This window comes from Aquarana catesbeiana, linkage group LG07 (genome assembly GCF_042186555.1).
Source record: "Aquarana catesbeiana isolate 2022-GZ linkage group LG07, ASM4218655v1, whole genome shotgun sequence".
Classification (NCBI taxonomy): Eukaryota; Metazoa; Chordata; class Amphibia; order Anura; family Ranidae; genus Aquarana; species Aquarana catesbeiana.
In genome coordinates, this window is record NC_133330.1 from 222,258,774 (window position 1) to 222,279,633 (window position 20,860).

General features: G+C 42.1%; 1 protein-coding gene across 1 annotated transcript; it reads right to left on the reverse strand.

Moving 5' to 3' along the window:
* Positions 1 to 317: 317 nt before the first annotated feature.
* Positions 318 to 2,580, reverse strand: LOC141102531 (uncharacterized). The gene is made up of 2 exons (XM_073591460.1): positions 1,568 to 2,580; positions 318 to 1,460 (listed from the first exon to the last, which is right to left on the reverse strand). Exons 1-2 carry the CDS (start codon positions 2,451 to 2,453, stop codon positions 1,414 to 1,416), a joined length of 933 nt encoding a protein of 310 aa, XP_073447561.1. The 5' UTR covers positions 2,454 to 2,580; the 3' UTR covers positions 318 to 1,413.
* Positions 2,581 to 20,860: the final 18,280 nt, after the last annotated feature.

The following is a 20,860-nucleotide window of genomic DNA, read 5'->3' on the forward strand; positions in this document are numbered from 1 at the left end:
ATTATGTCAGGTGTATTGTTCTAAGTGGCAGGGAGCTCTGGTCCTGGAGTACCTCTCTGTAACAAAGCCAGTTGTGGAATGCTGTCTGTGGCCATCCCTGGCGTCCTAATATATGGGGTGTGGGCGTGGCTAAGTGATGGGCGTAGCCCTATTCTAGGTAGAGTCTCACATTCATTGGTGGTGCAGTTGAGGGGGTGCGACTTCAATTAGCTGCTGTCACTGTTTAGAGGAAGCACCTTTGTACAATGTATTGAGGGGAAGCGTCCAGAAGCTTCCCTGTTGTCTAGGTAGCAGACGCTTGGACCTCCTCCAAAAAAAAAAAAAAGTATCAGACTATGCACAGCGGTATATGGGGTACTGTTCTATGCTGATGTCATAGATGTCACCAAGATATACAGTGACAAGTAAGACAAAAAGTAGCAGGTCTATATTCCCTCATTAGAGATGGAAAAAGGAAGGAAGAAAAAATTGTATAAAAGAATTGCAAAGAATTGATTGAAATGGGGATAGTACTGATGAAATATGAAATATATATAATAAGAGAATGTGAAGGGAGATTTTTATTCTTAAATATGCCCAAACCTCTTTATGATGATTGTACTGTCATTGAGCGAATGGCAGAACGTCAAAATTAGGGCTTATAACCACCGGCACAGTAGGAAATCCCGGGGCATCAAAATAAGATCTGACGCCTTCGGGGTATTCGGGCCATGATGTTGCGTCATGGCCCCCCCCGTGCCGGGTAGGGATAGTGGGCAGAATGGCAACGGTATCATTGGCCCTTTGTTTCAGCACTGAGAGGCGGATTCATATGGCACAGTCGCATGAAAAAAATGCATCTGCAGAAATAACAGCAATTAACATAATACTGTATAAAAAATAGTTACACAAAAGAGATTACAGTAATTACAGTAAATAAGTTTAGTTAGAAAAACTCTCCTATATAGTTTCTGACTGGGTAGGGTGTAGAGTCTTAGCAGTTTAAGACATATGATCATCAATGGGGAGATAATGGGCCTATGGTGTTGTGGAGGGAGCCCTCTGTTTCTCCGCAAGGGGTACTGGAATGGAACTCCAGTTCTAGAAAAGCAGAGGTGCAAGAGAACAAAGAAGGTGAGATAAAAATTATGTTAATCCGTTTTCCCCAAGCTGAAGCCCTCCAAGAAGGGTCTGAAACTTTCGGTTTCATTTAGGCCTGGGGGGGTAGTGGCCCTAAGGTACCTTATCCAGCGCATTTCACGCTGGAGGAGGACCTTGTTCCAGTCTCCCCCCCTGAGTGGCAAATGAATCCTATCAAGGACTGTGAAGTTCACCGAGGGTAATCGGTAATTGTGATATCTGGCAACATGCCTTCCCAAAGGCAGATACAAGTTGCCGATTTGCATACTTTGCATATGTTTGTCGACACGTTTTCTAAATTCCTGTCTTGTTTTGCCCACGTAGAAGGCACCACACTGGCACTGCATGAGGTATACCACACCCTGCGTCTTGCAATTGGCAAAATGACGCAGGGAAAAACTTTCCCCATTAGGCAGTGCCAGTGTGGTCCTCCTACCGATGACTGGACATTGGGCACAGGAACCACATGGGTATGTACCCCATGTTTTACAGGGGTCCTTTCTTGCCGTGCCCTTGTATTCACTTTGGATGAGTGCATTTCCTATTGAGCCAGGTTTTCTATAGGTGATTTGGGGTTTAGGACCAATTAGTCCTTTCAGGATTGGATCATCTGTAAGGATGGACCAATATTTGGAGATAATTTTATTAATTTTAAAATGCTCATTAGAAAATCTCACAATAATCCTTGTAGTGTCGTCTTCTTTGGTTGGTTTCTTTGAGAAGATTAAATCCCTTCTATTGGTTTGCTTAACTCGGTTGAACGCTTTTTTTAAAGAGGATTTGGAGTAGCCTCTGTTCATGAGCCTAATGGTAAGTTTGTCCGCTTCGTGTTGAAAGTCTTCGTTGTTACTGCAGTTTCTTTTAAGGCGGAGAAACTGGCTATAGGGAATGGATCTTTTCAGAGGTTCCGGGTGAAAGCTGTTTGCATGCAACAGGGTGTTGCCAGCAGTCTCCTTTCTGTAAAGTTTACTTGATAGTCCGCCCTCAGAGTTTTTAAAGATGGTAATGTCCAGGAAATTTACTTCATGGGTATCCGAGGTCATAGTGAAAAACAGGTTAAAAGCATTGTTGTTCATCAGCTTTAGACAGTCCCTCAATAATTCAGGGGGGCCGTCCCAGATGATGAAGAGATCGTCTATGTACCTCTGCCACATACATATGTGGCGAGTGTACACAGATGCTGCCTCCCCCTGTAGGAACTCCCTCTCCCACTCCCCCAGGTACAGGTTGGCATAGGAGGGTGCGCAGCACGTCCCCATAGCCACTCCCTGCACCTGGAGGTAGTGGGAGCCCTTGAAAAGGAAGGTGTTGTGTCTGAGGATGTAGTCCAGCATAGTTAGAATGAATGCATTGAATTTCCAGTCTGTTGTTGCTCTTTGTTGTAGGACACGTTCAATTGCAGCTATGCCTAAGTGGTGTGGGATACTATTATACAGCGATTCCACATCCACTGTAACAAGTAGAGCTGAACTGGGAATGGATATTCCGTCGAGGATTTGCAATAGATGTATGGTATCCCTTGTATACGATGGAAGTTCCATTACATGGGGTCTCAGGTATTGATCTATTATTTGGCTGATCCCCTCTGTGATGGAACCATTCCCGGAAATGATAGGTTTCCCTGGTGGGTCATTTAGTTTTTTATGCACTTTGGGTAGTGCATAAAAAGTGGGTTGACGTGGATGTCTAGTGCGTATAAAATCCCACGTGTCTTTATCTATTACCCCTTCATTGACAGATTCATCCACCAGGGAGAAGAATTCCTGGTTGAATTTGTCTACTGTGGAGGGAGAAATCTTTTTATAGCATTTGGTATCATTCAATATGTTAAAACACATTTTTTCGTATTTGGCATTGTCCATAAGGACGATGTTCCCTCCCTTGTCCGATGCTTTGATTGTAATTTCTGTGTTGTTTTTAAGGGAGTTTAATGCCTTTTGTTGTTCCCGATTTAGGTTGCTTTTTTTGTTGTATTTTTCCATCTTGTTGATTTCTTTAGTGATCTGTCCTACAAATAGAGCTATGGCTGGATTCTGATTCAGTGGTGGAAATCTGTGTGATTTCCTTTTGTATTTTTTGGTGGTTTGGACTCTGCTGGATTCCTCATATTCTTCTTCACTGCTTTCACTGTCAAGATCCCTCTCACAAAAATCCTCTATTGGGCCACTTTCTTGCAGTAATAGATTAAGATCTCTGAGAGCTCTAAAGTCTGCTGCTTTGAGATTAGGTTCCACTTCAGGTGTAGCCGTGGTTTTTTTAGTCGCATATAAGCTTTTGAGTAGAAGTTTTCTAGCGAACAGATTTATATCTTTGATGGTTTCAAAGCTGTCTAAACTCCCTCCACTGCACCACCAATGAATGTGAGACTCTACCTAGAATAGGGCTACGCCCATCACTTAGCCGCGCCCACACCTCATATATTAGGACGCCAGGGATGGCCACAGGCAGCATTCCACAACTGGCTTTGTTACAGAGAGGTACTCCAGGACCAGAGCTCCCTGCCACTTGGAACAATACACCTGACACAATCAATTTAAGGTATTTGATCTCTTTTACTCTATGATGGCCCTGGGGAACCTTATTTCCCCTACGAATCACCATTATTTCCATTCTTTGACCTTTTTGATGTTCAATTTCTTAGCATTTCCCTTATACCTTCATGTTTTTCAGTTGTTTAATTATCACGACTACCAAATACTGGTTTCTTCACAATATACCAGGCCATCCCGTAGAGGATATTTGAGCAGCATTGACAATCACGTGTTAGGACCCCTGCCAGCACTGGGAAAGCGATTTTTCACAGTTAAATGCAAATGTAAGTCGCATATAATACTTTTCTGTTGTAATGCGATTTCTGTAGTCGCAAATGTAAGTCGCATATAATACTTTTCTGTTGTAATGCGATTTCTGTAGATATAGGTAACAAACAAATATTTAAGTATATACCAATAATCATGCTGTTACTTAAAATTTTAGAATGTGATGCAGTCCCTCCCTGAGGAAGACTTTATCCTTACAATAAGTTGAAACGCGTTGGAAATCTGCTATCAGGACGCCATCACACCTATCGGGGGTGGTACTTGTAACTAGCAGTAGGATGCATCATATGTTTCCATATATCTGATGTTTTTATAATTATTCTTAACTAGATCAATGTGTATGTTCATGTATATCCTATTCGTTTTTGTATCAATAAACTTCTTTTTAACTATAATTCAACACTGCCAATTTCTGCATTGCCCTTAAAATCCCATTTTGGGGATATTTACATTCCCTGAGATAACAATAAAAATGATTTAAAAAAAAAAAAATGAAAGGAACAGTTTAAAAATAAGATAAAAAAAATAATAATAATAATAAAGAAAAAAAAAAAAGCACCCCTGTCCCCCCTGCTCTCGCGCTAAGGCGAACGCAAGCGTCGGTCTGGCGTCAAATGTAAACAGCAGTTGCACCATGCATGTGAGGTATCACCGCGAACGTCAGATCGAGGGCAGTAATTTTAGCAGTAGACCTCCTCTGTAAATCTAAAGTGGTAACCTTTAAAGGCTTTTAAAGGCTTTTAAAAATGTATTTAGTTTGTCTCCACGGCACGTTTGTGCGCAATTTTAAAGCATGTCATGTTTGGTATCGATGTACTCGGCCTAAGATCATCTTTTTTATTTCATCAAACATTTGGGCAATATAGTGTGTTTTAGTGCATTAAAATTTAAAAAATGTGTTTTTTCCCCAAAAAATGCGTTTTAAAAATCGCTGCGCAAATACTGTGTGAAAAAAAAAAAATGAAACACCCACCATTTTAATCTGTAGGGCATTTGCTTTAAAAAAAATATATAGTGTGTGGGGGTTCAAAGTAATTTTCTTGCAAAAAAAAAATATTTTTTTATGTAATCAAAAAGTGTCAGAAAGGGCTTTGTCTTCAAGTGGTTAGAAGAGTGGGTGTTGTGTGACATAAGCTTCTAAATGTTGTGCATAAAATGCTAGGACAGTTCAAACCCCCCCCCCAAATGACCCCATTTTGGAAAGTAGACACCCCAAGCTATTTGCTGAGAGGCATGTCGTGTCCATGGAATATTTTATATTGTGACACAAGTTGCGGGAAAGAGACAATTTTTTATTTTTTTTATTTTTTTTTGCGCAAAGTTGTCACTAAATGATATATTGCTCAAACATGCCATGGGAATATGTGAAATTACACCCAAAAATACATTCTGTTGCTTCTCCTGAGTACGGGGATACCACATGTGTGAGACATTTTTGGGAGCCTAGCCGCGTACGGGACCCCGAAAACCAAGCACCGCCTTCAGGCTTTCTAAGGCCGTAAATTTTTGATTTCACTCTTCACTGCCTATCACAGTTTCGGAGGCCATGGAATGCCCAGGTGGCAAAAAAAAACCCCAAATGACCCCATTTTGGAAAGTAGACACCCCGAGCTATTTGCTGAGAGGTATAGTGAGTATTTTGCAGACCTCACTTTTTGTCACAAAGTTTTGAAAATTGAAAAAAGAAAAAAAAAAATTTTTTTTCTCGTCTTTCTTTATTTTCAAAAACAAATGAGAGCTGCAAAATACTCACCATGCCTCTCAGCAAATAGCTTGGGGTGTCTACTTTCCAAAATGGAGTCATTTGGGGGGGTTTGTGCCACCTGGGCATTCCATGGCCTCCGAAACTGTGATAGGCAGTGAAGAGTGAAATCAAAAATTTACACCCTTAGAAATCCTGAAGGCGGTGATTGGTTTTCGGGGCCCCGTACGCGGCTAGGCTCCCAAAAAGTCCCACACATGTGGTATCCCCGTACTCAGGAGAAGTAGCTAAATGTATTTTGGGGTGCAATTCCACATATGCCCATGGCCTGTGTGAGCAATATATCATTTAGTGACAACTTTGTGCAAAAAAAAAAAAAAAAATTTGTCACTTTCCCGCAACTTGTGTCAAAATATAAAACATTCCATGGACTCAACATGCCTCAAAGCAAATAGCTTGGGGTGTCTACTTTCTGAAATGGGGTCATTTGGGGGGGGGTTATGCCATCTGGGCATTTTATGACCTTCAAAACTGTGATAGGTAGGGAGGAGTAAAATCAAAAATGTACGCCCTTAGAAATTCTGAAGGCAGTGAATGGTTTTCGGGGCCCCGTACGCGGCTAGGCTCCCAAAAAGTCCCACACATGTGGTATCCCCATACTCAGGAGAAGCAGCTAAATGTATTTTGGGGTGCAATTCCACATATGCCCATGGCCTGTGTGAGCAATATATCATTTAGTGACAACTTTTTGTAATTTTTTTTTTTTTTTTGTTGTCATTATTCAATCACTTGGGACAAAAAAAAATGAATATTCAATGGGCTCAACATGCCTCTCAGCAATTTCCTTGGGGTGTCTACTTTCCAAAATGGGGTCATTTGTGGGGGTTTTGTACTGCCCTGCCATTTTAGCACCTCAAGAAACAACATAGGCAGTCATAAATTAAAGGCTGTGTAAATTCCAGAAAATGTACCCTAGTTTGTAGGCGCTATAACTTTTGCGCAAACCAATAAATATACACTTATTGACATTTTTTTTACCAAAGACATGTGGCCAAATACATTTTGGCCTAAATGTATGACTAAAATTGAGTTTATTGGATTTTTTTTAGAACAAAAAGTAGAAAATATAATTTTTTTTCAAAATTTTCGGTCTTTTTCCGTGTATAGCGCAAAAAATAAAAACGGCAGAGGTGATCAAATACCATCAAAAGAAAGCTCTATTTGTGGGAAGAAAAGGACGCAAATTTCGTTTGGGTACAGCATTGCATGACCGCGCAATTAGCAGTTAAAGCGACGCAGTGCCAAATTGTAAAAAGTGCTCTGGTCAGGAAGGGGGTAAATCCTTCCGGGGCTGAAGTGGTTAAATAATAAAAATGAAAAATTCCTTTTAAATATCGTGCCTGGGGGGTGTCTGTATGCCCATAAAAATCAAAGAAAAAAATGGCGTAGGTTCCCCCCCCAAATTTTTTTTAAAAATTGCGTAGGGATCCCCCCAAAATCCATACCAGACCTGAAGGGTCTGGTATGGATATTAAGGGGAACCCTGCGCCAAAATTTTAAAAATAATTGGCATTGGGGTTCCCCCCAAAATCCATACCAGACCCTTATCCGAGCATGCAACCTGGCCGGCTGCAGGAAAAGAGGGGGGATGAGAGAGCGCCCCCCTCCTCCTGAACCATAGCAGGCCACATGCCCTCAACATGGAGAGGGTGCTTTGGGGTCCCCCAAAACAACTTGTCCCCATGTTGATGGGGACAAGGGCCTCATCCCCACAACCCTTGCCCAGTGGTTGTGGGGGTCTGCGGGCGGGGGCTTATCAGAATCTAGAAGCCCCAGATCTCGCCCTCCCTATGTGAATGGGTATCAGGTACATTGTACCCCTACACATTCACCAAAAAAAGCAGTAAAATATGACAAAAGACAATAGCCCGCTTCTTCCTCCCGTCTTTTCCATCTTCCTCCGGCTTCTTCCTTCCCTGGTCCGTCCTCTGGTCTTTCTCCTCTGCCGCTCCCGCTGAACATTCAAAAAACGAACCTCCTCCGATGCTGCAATGGGGCGGATGACGTGACTCCACCCAGAAGGGGCGGGGTCTCCTGATGACGTCATCCGGTGGCCACGCCCCATAGTTATATATGAAATGGGCGCTATGGAAACGGACAGATCGGTTGGCCACAGTGTCGGAGGAGGTTCGTTTTCATAGCAGGTTGGTGGCGGGAGCAGCGGAGGAGAAAGACCGGGGGAAGAAGAAGCCAGAGGAAGATGGAGAAGACCGGAGGAATAAGCGGAGGAAGACGCAGGAAGAAGCAGGGGGAAGAAGAAGCCGGAGGAAGATGGAGAAGACCGGAGGAAAATCGGGGAAAGAAGAAGAGCTATTTTACAATAAATTGTCAAAAACCGGCCACTGTCTTTTGTCACATTTTACTGCTTTTTTTTGGTGAATGTGTAAGGGTACAATATACCTGATACCCATTCACATGGGGGGGCCGGGATCTGTGGGTCCCCTTGTTAAAGGGGGCTTCCAGATTCCGATAAGCCCGCTGCCCACAGACCCCCACAACCACCGGGCAAGAGTTGTGGGGATGAGGCCCTTGTCCCCATCAACATGGGGACAAGGTGTTTTGGGGGGCCCAAAGCACCCTCCCCATGTTGAGGACATGTGGCCTGGTATGATTTGGTATGGTTCAAGAGGAGGGGGCACTCTCTCTCCCCCCTTCTTTTCCTGTGGCCTGCCAGGTTGCATGCTCGGATAAGGGTCTGGTATGGATTTTGGGGGGACCCCTACGCCATTTTTTTTATACATTTTGGTGCAGGGTTCCCCTTAATATCCATACCAGACCTGAAGAGTCTGGTATGGACCTTGGGGGGACCCCTATGCCATTTCTTTTTTTTTTTTTTTTTTACATTTTGTCGTAGAATTCCCCTTAAAGTCCATGCCAGATCTGAAGGACCTCGTATGCACTGGAGGGGGGGACCCCACACCATTTTTTTCCTTGATTTTTGAAAAGCTGATTTTTTAAATTCAACGCCATAATATTATTGAATAATTAATACCATTGCATTTATTTGAAGAGTTAAAATGATGGAATAAACTAACGTGCATTCGCTAATTATGCTGCTGAGTACAATATATGTTTTCAGGAGGTGAGACCATTGGTGGGATTCAAACCCATGGCTTGAACCTTTGAAGGTAGCAGGGCATACCACTACGCTATGGAGCTGAGCACAATTATACTTAGAAAATACTATTACTAATGTTTGATTCTTTTCATTGTATACAATAATGTTTTGCATTTGAGGCATTAATATTATGGTGCCAATCATGCTCATGTGCCATTGGGTAGGGATGAGCTGCACGCCCCCGATTCGGTTCGCACCAGAACTTGCAAAGAGGCCAAAAATGTGTGCGAACATCATTAAAGTCTATGAGACACGAACATGAAAAATCAAAAGTGCTCATTTTAAAGGCTTATATGCAAGTTACTGCCATAAAAAGTGTATGAGGACCCGGATCCTGCCCCAGGGGATGTGTATCAATGCAAAAAAAGTTTGAAAAACAGCAGTTTTTTCAGGAGCAGGTAAACAATAAAAATGAAATATTCCTTTTAATATCGTGCCTGGGGTGTGTCCTTAATTTGCCTGTAAAGTAGCGCATCTTTGCCATGTTAGAACAGTACCACAGCAAAATAATATTTCTAAAGGAAAAAATTTAATTCAAAACTGCTCGCGGCTTTAATTTATTGTCAGATCCTGGCAATATAGATAAAAATCATTGAAAAAACGGTGTGAGTTCTCCCCCAGTCCATACCAGGCCCTTTGGGTCTGGTATGAATATTAAGGGGAACTTCACATTAAAATAAAAAAAATTGCGTGGGGGTCCCCCCACAATTTATACCAGGCCCTTCAGGTCTGGTATGGATATTAAGGTGAACCCCGCATCAAAATAAAATAAAAATTGCATGGGATCCCCCCAAAATCCATACAAGGCCCTTCAGGTCTGCTATGGATATTAAGTGGAACCCTGCATTAAAATAAAAAAAAAATGGCTTGGAGGTCCCCACAAAATCCATACTAGACCCTTATCCAAGCCTGGCAGGCAGCAGGAAAAAAAAGGGGGCGTCCCCCCTCCTGAACCGTACCAGGCCACATGCCCTCAATATGGGGAGGGTGTTTTGGGGCCTTGTTGATGGCAGAAGCGGAGGAAGCGGAGGAAGATGGAGGAAGAAATGGGGGAATAAGAAGCCAGAGGAAGATGGAGAAGACTGGAGGAAGAAGCGGGGAAAGAAGAGCTATTTTACAATAAAGGAATTGTCTTTTGTCACATTTTACTGCTCTTTTTGGTGAATGTGTAGGGGTACAATGTACCCGATACCCATTCACATGGGGGGGGGCCAGGATCTGGGGGTCCCCTTATTAAAGGGGGTTTCTAGATTCTGATAAGCCCCCCGCCCGCAGACCCCCACAACCACTGGGCAAGGATTGTGGGGATGAGGCCCTTGTCTCCATCAACATGGGGGCAAGGTGTTTTGGGGGTGCCCCAAAACACTCTCCCCATGTCGAGGGCATGTGGTCTGGTATGGTTCAGGAGGAGGGGAGGCGCTCTCTTGTCCCCACCCTCTTTCCTACGGCCTGCCAGGTTGTGTGCTCGAATAAGGGTCTGGTATGGATTTTGGGGGATCCCCGCGCCATTTTTTTAATAAATTTTGGTGCAGGGTTCCCCTTAATATCCATAGCAGTCCTGAAGGGCCTGGTATGGATTTTGGAGGGACCCCCATGCAATTTTTTATATTTTAATGTGGGGGTTCCCCTTAATATTCATACCAGACCCAAAGGGCCTGGGGGGAAATGGGGAAGCTGCTGACAGCTGAAGATTTATTGGTTGTTAAGGACGCAGCAGCTGGCTTCCCGGGCCCCCAGTTAGCAACCAGCTATTTACAGTGTAAAAAAAAAATAATCGCAAAACACATCACAAATGCAACAGTTGCATTTCTGGTGCAGTGCCATTGAAATCTGTTACCCGCAAATCGCGTGGAAAAAGTCCCCGACCATTTTCAAAAAGGTACTGGCCGCAAAACGAATAGATGTGAACTAGTACCATAGGAAACCATGTTAAATGGACTGTAGAGTGTTTCTGAAAACAGCAAAACGCACTAGAAAATACGTAGGTGTGAACCTAGGGTCAGGGCCAGTTCACACTGGAGTGAGAGGAGAGGCTTTTTACAGGCGCTGTTTTTAGTGTGAAAGCAGCCTAAGCTGTAAAAGATCTTGCACTTCCCCAAAATCACCCCCCCCCCCCCCAAAACTAATTAAAAAGAAGAAAGAAAAGAGAAAAAAAAACACAACAAACAAGCTCAGTAATTTACTTTTATTTTGCCAGCAGAAACAAAATTATGTACATTAATTTACTAGCTTCAAAAAAATGTTTACAGGATATATGGTGCTACAGTTAGCAATTGGGTTTTAAGGGCCCTGCTCATAGGAGCTTACAATCTAAAATTTGTCTAAACCTTAGCGTGGACACAGCTTTACTTTCAGTGTATAATGGGCAACACATCACATTTTTATCTGCAAGATTATAGAAACATATTTAACAGTCATTCTTACAAAGCATTCCAACATAATATTAAAAAAGCCACATGTTCAAAATATAACACCACCCCACAAATCCACACACATACATTGGTAAGTATGTTCTGCTGGAAGCTGCATTTCTGTGTACATGATTAAGCAATGAGATCAAAGAGTAGAAGGTCAGCACATGCTCCCAAACCATGTTTGCATGGACAGACAGGAACAACACACACAACATTGAAAGCATGGCCACATAAACCCACTTTTGATTGAAAAAATACACAAGAATTTCAGCCAACAAACAGCCCCTAGTTGGGCGTTTGTCAATAGGCACAATATCATTCCTTCTCCCCCACAAATCACAGCAAAAAACCTGGCCTTTTCAGGCCAAATGAACCCCCCCTACTACATGCAGCCCTTTATATAAGGTAGGTTGTATTGTTAGTACACTGACACACGCCCAATAGAAGTACACGCCCACCAGCATCTTTCAATTTGTCTCTTCGTGTATGTCTAAAGTGATTACACCTGATGGGCAGGTACACATAATACTATTTGCAACTATGTTAGCCCTTTGCTATGTGCATCAAATCTCCAACTACAGGCCAAGATCGAAGTCCATTTGTATGCACATAAACAAAGCAACAGTTTTCTAAGCATATGTACCTGTGTAGTGTAAACCCTACAATTTTAAATGTCCAAGTCCCTGGGTATGATTAGTAATAACAAACTTTAACATCAGTCCCTGGCTGCAATGAGCTTTCAATCTAAAGTCCAAAACAAACTTTCTTACATTAGAGACTATTTCGACAGGAGACAAAAAAAATGCCAGCATGTCTTTGGATTGTAGTGAGAAACCCACACAGGGAGAGCATATCAACTTTGACGCGAGCATTAGGATGTTGGGGAATTAAACCAGCAACCCCAGTGCTGCTAGACAGAATTGCTACCCACTTAGCCAACAGGCAGCCTCACACATGTTCTCTGCATCTCTGTGGTGTGAACCAGTCCTAAGTCCATAGTCATGCTCAGTGCCACAAGCAATATACAATATATTGGCCTAAGTATTGGGACGCTTGACTTGAAATGCACATGAACTGTAATAGCATCCCAGTCTTAGTCTGTAGGGTTCAGAATTCATTTGGCCCACCCTTTACAGCTATAACAGCTTCAACTCTTCTGGAAAGGCTGTCCACAAGGTTTAGGAGTGTGTCTATGGGAATGTTTGACTATTCTTTCAAGTGCATTTGTGAGGTCAGGCACTGATGTTGGATGAGAAGGCCTGGCTTACAATCTCCACTCTAATTCATCTCCAAGGTGTTCTGTTGTATTGAGGTCAGGACTCTGTCCAGGCCAGTCAAGTTCCTCCATCCCAAACTCACTCATCCAGCTTTCCTGGAGTTCCCAGAATCTGTTCTAGCTGCAAAGGGTGGGCCAAATCAATTTTTAACCCTATGGACTAAGACTGGGCTGGCCATTAAAGTTCATATGTGGCAAGAATTACAATGGAAGTGGAACCCTCCTACGCATAAATACAACATTTAGCTTTAGGATCTGGGAGATGAGACAACGTCTCTACATGAAGCAGCATGTTTGGGAATCAAACCCAGACACTCAGGGATGCTAAGTAGAGGTTCTAACCTCTAAGCCACAGAGCTGACACATGTGAAAACCTACTACACATAAATACACATAAATACTGCATTTCTTTGGACATACAGGTGATGGAATTACATTATACAAGAGTTGTTCTTCTTGACTTATTTTGTGACATTTTGTGTTTTTTGTGGGTCAGTGTAAAATAGTGATATTACCCTCAAATTTTTGGGAATTACATTTTAATTTCTGATGTTGGTACACATATCACATTTCAATTAGAAATAATTCCATAACAGTTTTGACGAGTCAGATATCGGGAGTTTGGCAGAGTCTCCAGAAGGAACCGCGCTTCAATCCGGATCATCGGGAAATGCAGACCTCAAATGCTGGGTAGGTAAGCTGCCCTTAAGCTTGTTATATTTCTGCCTTTCCTATGTATCCTATCTGTCGGTTCTCAATGAAAACCAAACCACTCTCGGACCTTTCTGGTTGGGTAATGTGTGTGTGTGAATGTGTTTGTGTCCTCCTTCACGGGTTGGACAGTGTGTGGATAGGGAAAATGCTCTGCATTTCCCTGCGTTGACTCCTTGTGGGTAACCTGGGTCAGAGGCGCATGGTAGGGTCAGATAAAACTCAAAGAGAAGAGAAGAGACGAGGAGGGTCTCTTAATGAGTGTTTTGTCTATTGTCATATAAACCCCTTCTATCCACGTAGATAAGTGGAGACTATTCTTGTAAATCTGCAGATTTGCTGTACTATTTGGTTTAGAGGCAAGAGGGTATAGGCACAAGTAGAGAAGACTGGCCAGTCATTATGGGCATTAAATGAATTAAGGGAATGAAGGGAGAGAGGCCTTCAGAAAATGCCCAGCGCAAGATGAGCGCTAGAGAATATATGAACCGAAGCTACGGTTCCGCCTATACTGAGCCCCTAGATAAATGGATAGAATGGACAAAGGGAACAGCTAAACCTATAAAATCTGAAGGGACTTTTAAAAGTATGGCAAACTTTTCTGAACAATTATGGCCCACTACTGTGCAGTGAAGGAACATGGAGAATAGCTTGCACATGGGAGACAGAAGCTAAAGTAGCAAATCAAACTGGCTTGACGGAGATGTTTAATAAAAGTACTGACCAAATTTACTATGTTTGGCCAGAAGACCCTGTACCCCCACCTTATGTGGCTGCCAGTTTTGCTTTAAGGGGTCTACGCACAAAAGCAAAAGAATTAGATTACATGGAACACACAAAAGATGAGCTGGGAAATATAGTAGAGAGCAGAGGTTTAACAGCCCCATATCAACCTACAAAAAGAGTTTTGGCTCGTATCCTAGAAACAGATGATTGGCATAAATCAAAAAGGCACATATGCAAAATTAGATCTCTCTGAACTTAAGGCTTTGGCCAGAGAAAAAAAGATAGAGTCTGAACTTCCAGAGCAAACCATAATTTCCAAATTGTGGCAGCAAAATGAAGAGAGAAAGAAGTGAGACGCCACCCTTTCTGCCCCTGGCACAGAGCAATCTGTTGCAGTTTATTCTGTCAGAACCCAATTAGTTTTTGAAGGTAATGCTGTTGACCGTAAGTCTCAAATTAAATGGCATATACCTTTTAGTCCCCAAGATATGAAAGCCATATTAGAAGGATTGGGAGATCCTAGAAAGAATCCAATTGGGTTTGCAAACAAACTTAGTGCTGCACAGGAAGCATATGAGGCTTCTGCTACTGACATTCATCAGCTTCTTATTAAAGCTTTGGGAAGCAACGTGTCTGGCTATATACTTAAAGAATGTGGTGTAGACGTCAAAAATCTAGGTAAGATGGTTAGTGGATGGGAGGTTTGTGAGAAATTGAAGGAAAAATTGCCCCAAATATATGGACAAACCAGACATGCTGAATTTATGAATGCCAAGCAAGGGAAAGAGGAAACAGCAGGGGCTTATTGGAGGTGGTTAAGCGATATGGCTGAGGAAGCAGGCATTAAAATAGAGGAAGAGAAGGCAGGAGAAACTGCAAGTCCATCTACACAACTGGTGAAACAAAGGTTTCTTGATGGTTTAATACCCCATTTGAAAGAAAAGTTGTTCACAGCAAGGCCTGAGGGAAGGCAATATGTCTATTTGAGACATCCTGCCTATCCTGTTATCCATAGAAAACATGATTAACCAAAAAGACAGCAAACCCAAGGTTATGTACATGGGGAAGCAGAGAGGAAGAGGAAGAGGCAAAGGCAATTTCAGAAATCATGGCAATCAGGGACCAATTATATTCTACAATTGTGATGGGGAAGGACACATAGCCAAATTCTGCCATCTTCCTGACCGTAGACTGGAAAAGAGCTTAGAGGCACCTCATGCTGATCCCAGTTCTGTGCCAAAAGCAGTGGATCAGGCATAGGAAAATGGCATGCCAGTATCAATCATGTTAAATAGGGGAGACAATGGTCCCGAGGCCAGAGTAAAAGTATTTTTACAAGAACTCCCCTATCCTGGAGGAGAAACAGAAATAACCTGTTTAATCGATACTGGTGCAAGCCGAAGTGTTTTTAATATAGAGGACTTACCTCCAGGATTATTATCTACAAATGTTATCTCTGGTGTTGGCCTAACCGGGACCTCTACTGATTTGGTTGAGTCCAGGCCACTTAAACTCAGGCTAGGACAGCAAACAGAAAATGTCACTAAAGTGTTAGTTTCCTACCAATCTTTTGGGAGCTGACATTTTGAACCAAATTTTAGCAAACATAGACTATACTGCTACAGGAGTCCAAGTGGTCAGTAGTCTGTCAGGAGAAGTTTTAAATTCTGCCTGTGGAGTATTTTTAATCCAAGACTCCACTCCGCCATTTCCACCAGAATTGAAAGTGATTCCAGGTGAATTATGGGTCACCAGCAAATATTATGTAGGTCTGCTGGATTGCACCCCAGTCATGATAAAAATTAAACCAGGAGCCCATCTCCCACAGATTAAACAGTACCCACTGAGTATTCCTCAGACTGAGGGGATAAAGGATCAAATCACTCAACTGAAAGCAGCATGGGTTGTTGTACTAATTAAGTCCCAAGTCAATACACCCCTGTTCCCAATTGCAAAGAAGCCAGACAAGGTGGGTAGGTGACATACCGCATGGTGTATGATTTGAGAGACATTTACAATATAGTTGAGGCAGATACCCCGATCATGCCCAACCCCCGCACTTTACTAAGTGGAATACCTGCCTCTAGCACCTGCTTTACAGTGATTGATCTTGCAAATGCTTTCTTTCCGGTGCCCCTGCAACCAGATTGCTGGCACCTTTTTTCATTTACCCATGATGCCCAAATGTTAGCACGCACAAGATTGCCCCAAGACTGTGTGAGTAGACCCTCTGAATATAATACTGCGTTAAAGCAAGTATTGGACCAGTGGTCCCTCTCACACCCAAACACAGTTTTGCTTGAGTACATAGACGATTTGCTTATTTGTTCTGATACAAATGACATTTGTAGCAGAGAAACAGTAAGCCTTCTCATGTTTCTCTATAACAGTAACAACAAAGTTAGCAAAGATAAGCTACAATACTGCCAAGAGAAAGTGATCTTCCTGGGTCACTGCATTTCACATGGAATCCCTCACCTAACCCCAGATCGAGTTAAAACTCTACAAAAATTTGAAAAGCCAAGAAATGTACGGCAACTACGTGCCTTCCTGAGGTTAGTGGGATATTGTAGGGACTGGATTCCAAATGCATTAGAACTTATGGCTCCTCTATATGAGGCTACCACTAGAAACCCTTTCAAACTCACATGGGACGATGAATTGCAGATGAAGGAGCTTATTAAAATTTTGGCTGAAGCTCCCGCCATTGGACTTCCTGACTATACTAAGACTTTCTCGTTGTTCTGTCATGAAGTCAATGGATTTGCTGCAGGTGTACTCACCCAGCTACATGGAGACAGAGGCCTGTGATGTATGTATCAGCCTCATTAGACCCTGTCATCAAAGGCTCCCCCAGTTATATGCGAGCCATAGCAGCCTGCATTTTGCTGCTAGACAAAGTAACTGAGCTTGTACTAGATTCTGCTCTGATCCTGTATGTGCCACATGCAGTACAAGAAACCATGAATCAAGTAAGTACCAGACATGTGTCTGCCAGTAGATTTGACAAGTACTAGTCTGCTCTTTTTGCTCCATTGAATTTAAGAAACAATGTGTTACTTTAAATCCGGCTACTCTTCTTCCTATAATTGATGAGGAAGATGCAACAAATGGTACTGATGTAGAACCTGAGAGTTTTTCTCATGATTGTAAATAAGGGAACATGAACTGCGCTACAAACAAGTGAAATAATATATAAAAATATATATAAAAAAATATATATATATAAAAAATATCCCTGAAGGACAAATATATATAACAAAGAAAAATAACACTGCACTAACCCAATGTGAAAAGCAGCTACATAAAATATGACCAATATTGTAAACAGAAGTAAAAGTGAAATGCAGCGCTAAAAATGATAACCAATGGTAAAAGGCACATCAGACATGGTGACCATTACCAATATATACATAGCTGAAACACATGAAGCATAATACCAAAAAATTGAATATTAGACGGGATATAGTAAAGTCCCAATGTATGGCTATGAATCTGATACAAGAGAGTCCCAAACATAGGCTAAATACGAATGTTGGACTGATGTAGAAATCTTCTCTTGTATATCATGAGTTGTACGATCATGGAAAGTGAACAGATGGAATACGCTTACCAGCAGGAGTGGATTCGGATGCCGGTGACACCGAATCAAACAGGCTCTGAGATCCTTAATGGACGATGGTTGGACGATGGTTGGTCCTGGAAATCCTGGATCTCGAGGGGGATCTATCCTCTATGGTTCACGTCACGACTGTCCGTTCAGAAGCCCGAAGGGGAATTCTCCGCCACAAACAAGTCTCCAGAGCATGGATGGTTCCCAAAAAGATAGATAGGATGCCAATAGTACAGATCAAATGACGTATTTTATTGGATATAACCAATAATCAACAAACGATATAAAAACGTGATCAAGTGTAAAACAATAAAATCAAGTGTATGAAAGAGTAAGGCTCACCCAACCTTTGGCCTAATTGATTGTGAGGTAAAAAAAATCAAAAAAGTCCCAGCAGTGAGTTACAGTTCAAAAGAACGCCAAATAATATCCAATGAGTGTGCAATAAAGCTTATCAACTCATCAGATGACACCATGTGAGGAATCCACCACCAGAAAGATTGCACGCTTACCAGAGGCAAGCTATAAATCAGCTTGTAAAAGAATCAGGTGTCCGTCCAAAGAAAACGTCCTAATCCGACTTCACCACAAGGAGAAAGGTAAACAGGATGGCTCTGTCCAGTAGGTAAATGAACAATCAGCAGGGAGGACCCAAAAAGATGAAAAAACAGCTCTCCATAGTGTAAATCAGTCAATAATATAATTTATTAGAATATAAGTTACACTTACGTAAAATGCAGAATTAAAAACAAGGAAACAAAGGTAAAATACAGCAGCCGGGCAGCCTGCAGACACCCCGTTCAGGACGAGGTACTCAGCATTGACGTCAGCGCGTCAACCATCTGATGTACGTTTCGTCTTAGAAAGACATCGTCTAGGGAACGGGCGATGCACTGACTCACCGCTATAAATAGACACAAAGAACCACACCTCATTGTGAAACATGAGTGGCAGCACCAAGTCTCCTAGTCGGAAACAGGAAGTACTCGGAACGTGATGAATGAACTAATAAACTAATAGAGATAAAAAATAAAAGATACAAATTCATGAATTTAAAAGAAAAGAAAACTATTATGATGAGAGCCCATATAAAACATTAATAACATGGGACTAATCAAAATGGTATATCTAAAGGATTCCCAATCTAAGTGTGGCGCTCATGAGAAAGCAGCCAGATGGATAAATATCACACTGCGCCATCTAGTGGAAAATTAAAATAGGACATAAAAATGGAAACAAAATTAAGTATATAACCAGATGGAATCTTAATCCATATATGGCAACCATAATGGACAGATAGGGAATAATTACCCAACGCCATTAATAAAAAACGAAAAACTAATATATATATATACCACTAATGGGGTAAGCTAAGAGTAATATTCTTAATGGTTGCCACAGTGACCGACAAAAAAATCTTTAGAAAGAAAGCTAATAGAACCTCAATCTCCAGACTAATTTAAAGGTGACCAAAAATGGTCAAAGGAAATTAAAAAAAAAATAACAATATTGGCCAGAAAAACAATATGTTAAAGTATTGCAGGAGGGGAAAGGCCTATATAAAGGGAGAAAAAAAAATATATAGGTATAGCCACAAAGGGTTCACACCAAGTACACAAATAGGACAGAAATATTTACGAATTATCTATAAAAGCATTGAGGTCAACCTCGACATTGAGCCCAAAAGGGTGTAGTATTTTAATTTATATATCCATGCCATCTCCAATCTCGAGATCCCGCGTATTAGAGATCCACCCCTCCAGTGGGGGGTGTACTTATCAATCCCTAAAAAAATCGTCTTGGCAGGATCTCGATTATGAACCTTGAGTCAAAATATTAGTGACATGCTTGTTCAACCTGACAGAGAGGGGGCGCTTGATCCTGCCAACATACTGTAGCCCACATGGGCATTGGAGAAGGTAGACAACCCGTTCAGTGGAGCACATAATGAACGGTTTAATCTCAAATTGTACCAAAGTACTGGTAGAAACAAATCTGTGGGTTCTCCTGTGTGTACATCCACTGAGATAGCACACCCTACACTTTCTACATTGAAAAAAGCCAGTCAAATACTCAAAGAATCCTTTCCTTGTTGGAGGGGGATCAAGGACATTAGGGGCCACTCTACCTCTAAGGGTAAATCACCTGTGGTTTGGCTGGAAGGACACTACCCAATATATGATCATTTGTAAGGATATGCCAATGCCTCTTGATAAGTTTTGCCACATTTCTGTGCTGTATGTAATAGGTGGTTATAAAAGGGATGGATGGTATCCTATTTGAGTTAGGTGCTTTTATTTTCAATAACTCATTCCTATCCAATGATGAAACTTCTTCAAGTGTACTCTTAAGGGAAACCTCAGGATAGCCCTTCTCAAGGAAGTGTTTAATCAGAGTGTTCGCCTGAAGTAGAAACTCTCCGTGATCAGAGCAGTTACACCTCAGATGTATGAGTTGGCTTTTTTGGCACCGATCTTAACCAGGCCTCATGATGACAACTGTCAGTGGGTATATACGAATTATGATCCGTACTCTTAAAAAAGGTAGCCGTAGTGAACTGGCCACCATTGACCCCAATTCTCAAGTCTAAGAAATTAATCTCGCTTTCACTGGCCTCATAATTGAGTGAAATGCCACGATCGTTGGCATTCAACTCACTCATAAAGGAGTCCAAATCCTCCCGGCTACCATCCCACAGGAGGAGGATGTCATCTATATATCTAGCCCATAATACCACCTGGGGCCTCCGGTGGGCATAGATGACATCCTCCTCCCACAGGGCCATAAAGAGGTTTGCCAAGCTGGGGGCATATTTAGCCCCCAATGGCGACCCCTCTATCCTGCCTATAAAACTGGCCCCCAAACCAAAAGTAATTCCGAGTGTCCACAAAGTGGAGCAGTTGCATAATAAAACAGATTTGTTCATCAAAAAGTTCAGAATCCTGCCTCAAGAAGTATTCCACTGCAAATAGCCCCAAATTATGAGGTATTACCGTATAGAGTGATGTAACGTCAGCTGTTACCACCACCCTGGGCTAGGGGTATAGTGAGCAAGAAAATTAATCACGTGACGTGATCTTTGATGTGTGAGGGCATTTTAGTAACCAATGGTTGTAAGTAAAAATCTATATACCTGCCCACCCGGGATGTGATGGAATCAATGCCACTTACAATAGGGCGTCCCGGGGGGGCAGGTAGGGTGTTTATGAATTTTCGGTAAATAATAAATCACCGGAGTACGTGGAGCTTTGGGTACTAAGTGTAGTTTCTCCTTAATATTTAAAATGCCCTGTTCAAAACCA